Raw genomic sequence first — 10,624 nt, 5'->3', positions numbered from 1 at the left:
CAGTTTAAGGCCATGTGAAGCTGTTTGTGGATCTGACGTCAGTTTGGATTTTGGCTGGACTGTGGTCAGTTTGGATCATGTCAGCTTGGTGTGCTAGGTTGGGTGGTAGAGGTGGTAGAGAGAATCCATCAGGCTGAATGGCACTGTCACGTCACTCTGTCGCTAAAATGAGAATCTGAAGTAAATACTCATGTGCCCTTAAAAAAGAAGAACAACATCTGTGAGAACAACATCCTCCAAAACAACGTTCTGCATGTTTTCCTCAGTGTGAATTGTGCTGAGGACACGTTAGAGATTGAATGCACCTGTGCTTGTCAGACGTTTCCATTTTTCCCTTTTGACAGTGCTCCCTTTATTAGACTTTGTCATTGAGGCTTTATGCTTCTGTTTGTGTTGTTGTTGTTGTTGTTGTTGTCACGTATTTGTTGTTTTCCTGTAGGCAAACAACAATCACAAAACACTGAAAAAAATGCCGTGGCCTTGTTGTTAAATTTATCGCCGACTGTCAGTGTTGGACTGAGTTGTTACAGCGGTGCTGCTGCGTGACGTCAGCAGGCGAACACATGATGTTGAACACAGAGCACAGATCACTGCTGCAGCTATGTGATTATTCACAGTTTCCTCCAGAGCAGAGACGCAGCAGCTTAATGATACGGTTCATATGTGTAGAGTTTATATTTATCCTGTCAGTGGGAATATGCTTCCGTTGTATTGTCTCTTGCTTTGTTCTTTCATCTATTATTTTTTTTCTTTTCCATCGGTGGCTGATTCTCCTCTATGACTCTTACAGTACATCCCCTGTAATTCTATTCTTCTAAGGACCTTCATTAATTAAATAAACTCAGTACAGGCCTGTCACATGTTTAATTGTAGAATTTGAATGGTACATAGCCCCAGTAAACCTGTGGTTTTGACCCCTCGTCACCTGTAGCCTATTGTACACTCTCTACCAGCAGTGACCAGTTCCATCAAAGAGTGAGTCGTAATAATTCACAGGGCAGATACAAAGGAACAAACATAACTTAGCAGAAATAAAGGTTCTGCTTTATGTTACAGGTCCTGTATTTTCCAGCTAATTTCTTGGAAATGTTTCTCTTAATTTCCTTAAAAATGTGGCTGGTATTTAGCTGTTAATTAAGAAACTGTATCCAGTTTGGTATTAATTATAAAGGAAATGGTGTTGATTAGTACAGTTACCCATAATGTCACTCTCTCCATTTCCCCTATAATGAGGACCAAATTGCGTAGGCCCGTCTTGTAAATATCCTTGTAATTTGCAGAGAATAAACACAAAGTACAGGTTTTGAGGCTTATGTCGTTAGTTTTGCAGGTATTTGGTCAAAGTACTGGACAAACTAAAGCTTAGACCTGAGTACTGGGTAGTAATACTAGTAGTGGTGGCAGTACACCTTTATGTCTGCATTTTCAGTATGCACCACCACCACCTGCACCACTGCAGTAGCAATGGTAGTAGTGGTGTTAGTAGTACAGTACCAGTAGATTTGTAGTAGTACTGATTGTTGTAGAAGTACAGGTGATGAAAGTGGTAGTAATAGTGGTAGTGGTGGTAGTAGCACAGGTGGTGGTGGTACAAGCGTAGAAGTGAGGACAGAAGAAAATGTCATTATTCTCAAGGTCTGAGGTTAAAACAGATCAAAGATAGAAGTACATGACACACACACACACACAGTATCTGTCTTCCGCAGCTCTTGTTAGTCCTCTAGTGGAAACAAAGGGCAGTTATCTTTTATATCTTTATACAGGCCCTGTATTCAGGTTGTGAAATTAATTAAACTTACTGATCTGCTAATTTACTGGGAAGCTCCCAGTTACACAAAGAGAGGCTCAATAATATGAAGAAATCAACAATAACAATCACTGCTTTGATTTGAGTATTTTGTTTTAAAATGGTAGTTTTACTTAAGACTGTGTTTACTTTTAGACAGATGTTAGTGCAAATGGTTGTAGTAGTATGTAGTGCCTGTAGTAATAGTGGTAGTACACTGTGTGTATTTGGTGGCAGTAGTAGTAACAGTCATAGCAGTTGCAATAATAGTGGAAGTGGTGGTTGGTGGTGGTAGTAGCAGTAGTAGTTCTCCAGCCTGGAATGATTTGAGGAGCCTCTTGCAACAGGTTGTAATGCTGCTCATCTGACACAAGAGGGAGCTACTGAATCAGAAATCATGACCATCATGTGTTGACATGTATGTGTGTAGAACTCCATGATGAGGGCAGTCGTATTAAACAGCGGCCTATAATATACAGGTCAAACCAAACTGTGTCTGTTCATAATGTATAGTTTTATAACTTCTCCTATAAAGACATATTTTATATTATCACACCAGCTTTCACTTATGGCTGTCCACAGGAGCCGTTATAGTTGCAGTCAGATTGAAAAGCAGCACACCGTCACTGTCTGATATTTCAGTTTATTTTCAATATACATTTCATTTGAAAAATATAAATTCTAAAATAAACAATTTCACCTGTTCTAAAAAGTCACAAAAAGTTAATCAAAAAAAAAAAAAAACAACATATCAGTATACTGTATGCTAAAATTAACATCATTAACAAGTTTTTGATTTCATTATGTTTTGTCTCACATGCTTACACAGTATGACACACATTAAACTAACAACTCCCCACATAATATGTCCCAGACATTAAGTCACACTCGTTTCTACTTTCAGCTGTTGATGGCTAAAAACACTGATGTGGAGTATAAATTACAAAGTTGCTTCGACTGATGGACTGAAACAAACGGACAAAAACGAATTAAACACAGTGACCAGTGATGGTACAAATTAAGGTGTCGTGTTTTGGTTTGAGCCGACGTGCCTTTATGTACATGATTTACAGAGGAAGACAGCGGCTCGATTATAGCACAGTTTAATTTCGTCTCTAATGACGGTGCTGAGGACAGTGTGGACTTCCACTTTCAAAATCAAATCTGCGACCCACTTAGAAGTAAAAAAAATCAAAGTGAGAAAGTGCTTCAGTGTGCCCTTCAGAGATACAGTGGGGATATACTGTAATGATGAACAGTGCTCGAGAAGCCATTTTGGCTTTTTGTCCTGTAGGTAATACTGGCCAATGAAAGTCAAGCTGTCAGATCTGAGAGGCTTTATTTGTTTTGTCTTTGTGACTGTGGACTCACTGGCCACTCTGCAGGGAATGCTGTGAAGTAGGAAATGCCTCGTTTTATCAGAATTTAACACACAAATTAAGTCCGAAAAACGACTGTGGATGTTGAGTTTTAAGCTGAGCTTCAAAATATTTTTTTTCCAAGTCTGTCACATGACATATGTTGAATAAATTATGGGTCACTGTTGTCATCCCACCTGTCCATACTGGCCATTAAACGATACCTTAATGTGTGACTACGCTGTAAAAGATGGGGACGTTGTTTTTTTCATACATGGATACCTGAGCTAGATGTAACAGCTGATGGTTTGAAAAAAGCTTGTTTTTTGTTGTTGTTGTTTGTTTGTTTGTTTGGAGTTGTTGCCTGAGCAACAAGTTGTTAAGCCCAAAACCATAGAAAATGCAGGTTTATTTACAGTTAGCCAGATTATGAATTGGGGTCGAGACTTAAGAGCTGAACCCACATGTAAATTACAGATAACTCTATCCAGGATTAACAAATCTAACCTCTGAAAAACAAAATTAGCTGGATGTATATTAACCTGATAATTTGATAATAACATGTTAGTCTGGATTAGTTAAATTTAAAGAACTGAATCCAGGACCAAGAGACCCACTTGACATCTGACATAGACAGCTGAAGGCTCATTTTAGCTTTATGCCAATATGAGTTTTTTGAGGCTTATATGATTTCTCCAATTGTAGAGTATATATATTATATTATATATCATGTATATGTCATCCAATAGTCTTTTCTCTTTTTCTTTTCAACACAAACTCATAGCATGTTACGGATATTCCTTAGATTTGCTGTTATTGTTTTGCCTGTTTTTAAACTGTGACCTAAAATATAGTTTAGCATTTCCTTCCTGTAAATTCTTGTCATTGTATAAGCTGTCATACACAGATACTAATATATCTGTAGAGAGCTAATATCGGCTAATGTATCACTCTTGCTCTAACATGAATTCTGTCCCCCATCATGACAAAGCACTTCTCTGCCAGAGGAATAATTGCAGTGACCAACAGTCCCCTTCACTGTACATATGGGCATGTGATTACTTTGCAAAGACAGACTTGGAAAAAAAATCCAGATCTGTTCTTTTTAATTTATAAAACAAAAAGAAACTTGTTTCTATTTTCACATCAGATAATTCCAACAGCAGCTGAGACAAAAAAGAAATAGACCTGTCCCACTGCATGGAGCTTACGTGGATTTGATTCCCTTCTCAGAATTTCAGTCTGGATCAATCTCTTATAAGCCACTTAGGTAAAGCACAAGCAATTGTATGATATGCACTCCTAGTTAGAGTTTAAGTTTGGCTGAGGAAATTGGATGATTATTTATCGCTGAACTGTTTTCTACCCACAAAGAAGAAAAAAATGACATAAGAAAAGGTTACCAACATACATGCAACATAATCATTAAAAAAAGAAAAACAAAAAAAAAGATAGACATGTTTGATTTAATTTAAACAAGTAACAAAAGCTTTGAAGTGAACATGTGAAAGAAAGATTCAGAAAATTAGAAAGAGAAGGTGAAGCAATCAAAACTGCATCAAAAAGTGATGATAAAAATATTTATCTCATCTGCGCATACAAATATGCACTGTTAATTAACTGTTAATTAACTTAAAATATCTATTTGCACACATTTCCTTCACAAGCTATAATACAGTGAATCTCTTGAATCATTTCAACTCTGCAAGAGGACAGAGAGAAAATATCAAAACCCCATGCTGTGTCAAAAATCAACATGTTGCCTTTGTTCAAAGTAAGCATCGAATCTAAAACAAGAGGTAGAGCTATAAAAACATATAATTTTCCTGCTACAGGAAAATATTATTAGAGTAATACAATTTATATAAAAATTCAAACAGATGATATTTATATATATTTATATAAAAAGAGCAGGGAGGGCACTCCATGCGTGGTCAGAGAGCTGCAGCATTTACTGTCGATCAGCAATAACGTGGGAGGAGTTGCATAGAAGAGTAGTAAAGGAGTTAGATTTATCAGTTATTAGACACAAAGACTGTTTACTGTGGAGCTGTGAGAGATGTACCAGGAGAAGAGCGTGAGGAAGGAAATGCTTTTAAAACAGTTCACGAATAGAAAAAAAGGTTTTCTTTACTGTATCTGTTGTGTCAAACTGTGTGGGGTTTTTTTTTTCTTCTAGTGTGTTCCCTTTTTTTCTGTAACACTTATTCAAAACCTTGAAGGAGTAGATTGTGAGTTAAAAAGAATCATTTACAGTCAGTAAAAGAGAGAGAGAGAGAGAGAGAGCGTTGTCTTGTGGGTGCTGCAGGATTCGCCCCGGCAGTGGTTCAGTGCTCTACAGAGACGTTTCAGATCCTCTGCTCTTCCAGTAGAATGAATTATCATCGTCTGGGTCCATGTCTATTCTAATCTGAGGCACAGACTTCAGCGGACTCATCTCAGGGCTGAAACACAAATGCAGCTATTGTTAGGATGTAGTGTAGCCAGTGATGGAAGCAGTGTTCAGATTGTTTTACGCCATAAAAAGCAACAATACCACAGTATAAAACCTAGTCCTGCATTCAAATTGAATGTTGACTTGAATGACTCAAGTTTTTACTTGTACTGGTCTTGTACTTTACTTTGAAATACTTTCCAGTAGGAGTCCAATAGGGCGTGAAACACGAGCAGTGAGTCTACCAGACAGGCTGTGAACAAACTCCCCTGGGTAGTGCGAACTGTAAAATTATTACCTGAACTGCCTGTTGTCAACATCCATCGCAGTTTACAGACAGACTCTGGTTCATCTTTAACCTACCACAGTTATGAGTGCATATACAGCAGAGGGTTACTCTGTTTTAGCTCTATAAACATTTCTCTAACAGCGCTGCTTCATTTAGTCTGAGTTGAAGGTTGAGGGTTGAGCAGTTGGATCATAAATCCAACATATGGATGGTGGTAGGTTGTAAAATTTGCGTGTTGGTAATAATTCTGGTTTATGCCATGTAGTGTGTAGAATCATATTTTAATGAATGAGTTAAATCATTACTGTATACTGAGACTGCAACTAGCCCCAGTTTGTGCCCCTGATGGTATCATCATACACGGGTCACAGAGGTGAGCATCAGTTTCTCTAAAAGATAATTATTCAAATTTGTTTTTTAAATGACCTGCTGAGGTTTTCAAACATTGCTCATTAATTATCCTTTAAAGAAACTAGTTCTTACCCCTGTGACTGAAACGTATGTCAGAAGATAGTGAAAAATGCCTGTTGAGGTGAATAAGGGCCAATTAATTCTGTCAGTTATTGCAGCTCTCCGTTAGCTACACAGTACAACACTGTGTTTTGGTCCCAAGGCACTGCAGAAAAGTGACAAGTCCTCATGGTTTCATGGCTCCTGAGGTCATCTGAGCTGAAAGCAATTTGGCTTCAGTCTTAGTGGGACAGGATTAGTTTTAGTGGCGGGGGGGCAGACGGACGCAGGGCAGTGTCATCACTACCCGAGCATCACTCGTGCCCAGGCCAGTGTCACTGACTCTAATGGACACGTGCCCAAACCACTGAAATGCCAACTGACTTTGAAGTAACGTGATATAAAACTGTTCCCGTCTGATTTCAATGCTCAAGTTTTTCTTTTGTTTTGTTTTTTTTTTTTTTAGTTGCATTTCCCGTCAGTAAAGGAGAGTAAATCTGTTTGTCCATCAGCATGGAGCCACTTAAAGCGCTGGCCCATGTCAATAATAGGTAAATGTGTAACTCAAAGAAGTGGAAAAATACTTTTCAGATTGGAAACAGCTTAAGACAGATTTAGTTACGTGAATGTAGCCTGAAATACTGTAAGTGAAATTTGCTTTCATTTGGTTAATAGTCTTGTTTTATAAAAAAAAAAAAAAAAAAAAAAAAATCTTGTAAGTTGTTTGTTGACATCACAGATGTCCTGTGAGCACAGCTGCTTTTCACACATCGTCCCAAACACTAATCCTCTTTCGTCAGCGCTGTTACGACAATCGTAGAGCAGATGGGGTAATACAGGGAGAAAAAAAAACGTGACCCTGTGGATATGGCCCGTGGAGTCTGGCCATCGTGAGAGGCTGTGGGCATGATGGACAAACATAATCTCTTCTTGACCGTCATAATCGTCGCTCTAAATATTTGCCCAAAAAACAAGGCCTGTTCTGCCCTTTTAAGACCGATTGTCTCCTCTAAAGCTCATATCAGTGAAGCACAGTGTGTGTTTATCGCACAACATAAAGGAGTGATGGTGACAAGGTCAACACAGACAGAAGACCAGGCTACTTTTAGACCATTACTCCTGTTTCAAGAGTTTGAGATTAACAGATAAAGACAATATAAAAATAGCTCACAACAGGCAAATGAGTTGACTATTTTATTTCTTTTATTACAGAGCAATCACTAGCATTCATTTGGAGTCGAATATTCACCATCAGTCTTATTTCCTCTTTTTGTTTCCACCAGCTCCTTAATGGAAATATCAGGCTATTTAGCATCTAAATGCTCCACTGTGTTCACCTGCTGGTTTCTAACTGCATCTGTTTTGTTTTTGTTTTTGTTTTTTTTTTCTCTTGCTCTGAGCAGGTAGCTGCCTCTGACAACAGCTGCCTGCCGCGGCAGAGAACAGCGCTATGAGTGAAGCTGTGACCCCGGACAGTTGTAGCTAAACAATGAGCTGCAGCTAAGGATGAAGCTTCAAAAAGCAGAGTGGAGCTGAACATCCAGGTGATAATTCTCTGTAGGTTCATCGTAATGAGCAGCACCTTTCACATTATTCATCGATTATATGCTTGTTAAATACCTACAATTTATGTTGTAGAAATTTGTATTTCAGCAGTTCTTCAACAACAAACAAGATTCACAGCCACATTCATCAAAAAATAAAAAATAAAAACCGGGTAAATGTTTGTTTTTGGTTTTTTTTTCTAGTTGAGTCCTGAAAGAGAAGCGAGACATGAGAGGAGGAGACATCTGAGCTGAAACATGGCGCCTCTGCTAGCCACTGAAAAGATTCAGTTTAACCTGAGGTAAGCTAATTAGTCTAGCTGACCTTTAAAGTTCAGACATACATTATATGTTAGCTAGTTAGCTCGCCTCCTGACCTTTTGCAATCTTTGATGCCACGGTCAGGAAGAAATGTAAAAAGAAATCAGTGCCAGTTATATTTGTGGCCATCAGGCTCCAGTTTGCACATCACACCTGTTCCCATCTCTCTCTCGTGCACACGCTTACACACACACGCACGCACACGCATGCATCTCACCTGGACAAGCAGTTGGCCTGGTAATAGCGAAGCTGCTCAGCACGATGTGTGTCGCTCAAGGAATGAAGGGGACTTCTCTCCTGTGGAAGGAGGAAAAAAAACCATGAGTGGCCTTCTCTCTCTCAGACTTACGGACTCTGCAGGTATGTTTTAAATAACTTTAACAAGTTTCTGTTTTTCTCAACAATCCTTGAAAAAAGAAAAAAAAAACATGAAATCACAATAAAAACAGGTGAGTTCAAAGTGTGAACTGAAGAGAAAAAAGATTAATTCAGATGCAAAAGTTAACAAAACATAGAACTGGTATGAAGAGAAAAGCAAAAAAAAAAACAGGGAGGAAAGAGTTACTCTCGTGCATGTTTTGGAAAACAACAGACCTGGTAAGAAGGATATTTTGAAAGAGAAGCGAAAAGGGAAAAAAAAGTTAATATCATGCAGTTGAAGCTGAGCAAGGAGCGTGAGAGAAACATGTTAGATAAACAGGACAGAAGAAGTCTTCAGAGAGACTGAAAGAGGAAGCAGAGCAGGAATCAGGCAGGATGAAGAGGAGGAAGAAGTGTTTTTTTTTTCCTCCAGCTCTGCAGGTAGTTTGGGTCTACTCACTGTCAGAGGCCTTATCACCTAAGAAGGGCTCCTGCTCCATCATGTCCATGGGGATTTTAATGCTGGGAACATTCTCATTGTAAGGATAGTCAGACTGTTGGAGAGAGGAAACGCACATCCTGAGACTGGACCTCTGGGGGTGTCGGTAAGTTGGCTTCATCACACACATACACACGCGCGCGCGCATTCATACTACTAAAACTGTGTTGTCGACATATATTTCCTAACTCGTTCTTTCACAGAAAAAAAATCAGTGAAAGGCACAAAATTCTGATTGCAGATCAGCTGGTGGTGATGCACCTTGAAACTCTGGGACCCTTCTATATTTTTCTGGTTTCCCAATGGTAAATGAGACAATAACATCAAAGAGATTTCTCGAAGAGCCAGGAAAGTTAGAAAATGTGATCATATCTGATAAACCTGTCACAATCGAAGGGCAAGAGCTTCTTTCAGCTTTAACCCACTGACTGAACATTTAACAACAGAACTGGACAAATGCAACACTGGGTTGTCAGTGATCTCTGCTTTGAAAAACAAGCCAGCTTTTCTAAAGATGCTATAAATTCCTGCTAAATCATCCATTGAGATTGTGTCTGAAAGCTATGATTTAATTAAGTTATTCAATTCTAGTCCATTTTAATGTGATGTAGAATTAAATTTAACACTTGTTACTCAGTCATACCAGCCAAAGTATAAAAGCCTGATGGAAAACCAGCAGGGACAATATGACTAAATAAATTAGTTGTTATCATATTACATTCCTTCCCATCTGTAAACGAGAATAATTTCTAATGATGTCATTAATTAAATGAATGCAACCTGGGCCCAGACAAACAAAGCAAAATGGATGAATTAACCAATTAAAAATAACTAATTAATTCCTGTTTATTTAAGCCTTTGCTAAAATGAAGACGATAAGCTTCCTAGTTACTGTAGCAGCAGTAGTGACGAGTCTGATGGTGCTAACTGAAAACTCCACAAACTAGGCCTGAACAGCCTCCTGCAACACAACCCACTATGGAAACAATCCCACTGTTAGTTTACAGGTGTATAATAATAATATAATCTCCTGACAACCTGTAAACACATACGAAAAGATTTTAACTGACAAAATATTTAAGGCTTTTTAATTCCTTCAAGGCCTTTTTAAATAAAGACAATGTCCTAAGTGCAGTGACCCAATCAAAGCCTTCCCAACCCATTAGACCAAATCTAATTTGGACCTGGCCCGACTGGACTCGGGTCCCAGGTTGAGTGTTTGCCTCCAGCGTCAAGGCTCAATCACTTAAAAACCTAAGTTATAACACGAAAACCGTCACTTCATGAGTGAGGACAAACTCGCTTTGGACAACTGTCTGATCCGATTTGAGTATAATCACCCTTAAGACGTCTGAACCTAAAATCCTAGAAATGGACTTTATTATATAAGACAACAACAACACTGTTTCACTCCCTGTCAGTGAAATAAACAACTAGAGGAAACTGAAAGAAGCTCGTGACCTTCTCATCTTCACTAATTAGGGGAAACAACTTTACACCAACTGAAAATGGGGGAAAGACTCCAACATGAGAAAGCAGCTGCATGAAAGACACTGACGTCTGTGGATCTGGATATTGGTTAG

The 10,624-nt window shown here is 38.6% G+C and overlaps 1 protein-coding gene across 1 annotated transcript in view; it reads right to left on the bottom strand.

Annotated features, from left to right (window-relative positions):
* Positions 1-5,542: 5,542 nt before the first annotated feature.
* slc4a4a (solute carrier family 4 member 4a) overlaps positions 5,543-10,624 on the bottom strand; it is a 45,523-nt gene continuing 40,441 nt past the window's right edge. The window contains exons 25-27 of the mRNA XM_041042858.1: positions 9,003-9,096; positions 8,400-8,479; positions 5,543-5,588 (exon numbers count right to left, since the gene is read on the bottom strand). Of these exons, the coding sequence (XP_040898792.1) occupies positions 8,436-8,479; positions 9,003-9,096 (138 nt within the window). The 3' untranslated portion in view covers positions 5,543-5,588; positions 8,400-8,435. The remainder of the gene's footprint in view (positions 5,589-8,399; positions 8,480-9,002; positions 9,097-10,624) is intronic.

Source organism: Toxotes jaculatrix, chromosome 7, assembly GCF_017976425.1.
Source record: "Toxotes jaculatrix isolate fToxJac2 chromosome 7, fToxJac2.pri, whole genome shotgun sequence".
NCBI classification, from domain to species: Eukaryota; Metazoa; Chordata; class Actinopteri; family Toxotidae; genus Toxotes; species Toxotes jaculatrix.
The sequence above is the reverse complement of the archived record's forward strand: the minus strand, read 5'-3'. Positions and strand labels throughout refer to the sequence as shown.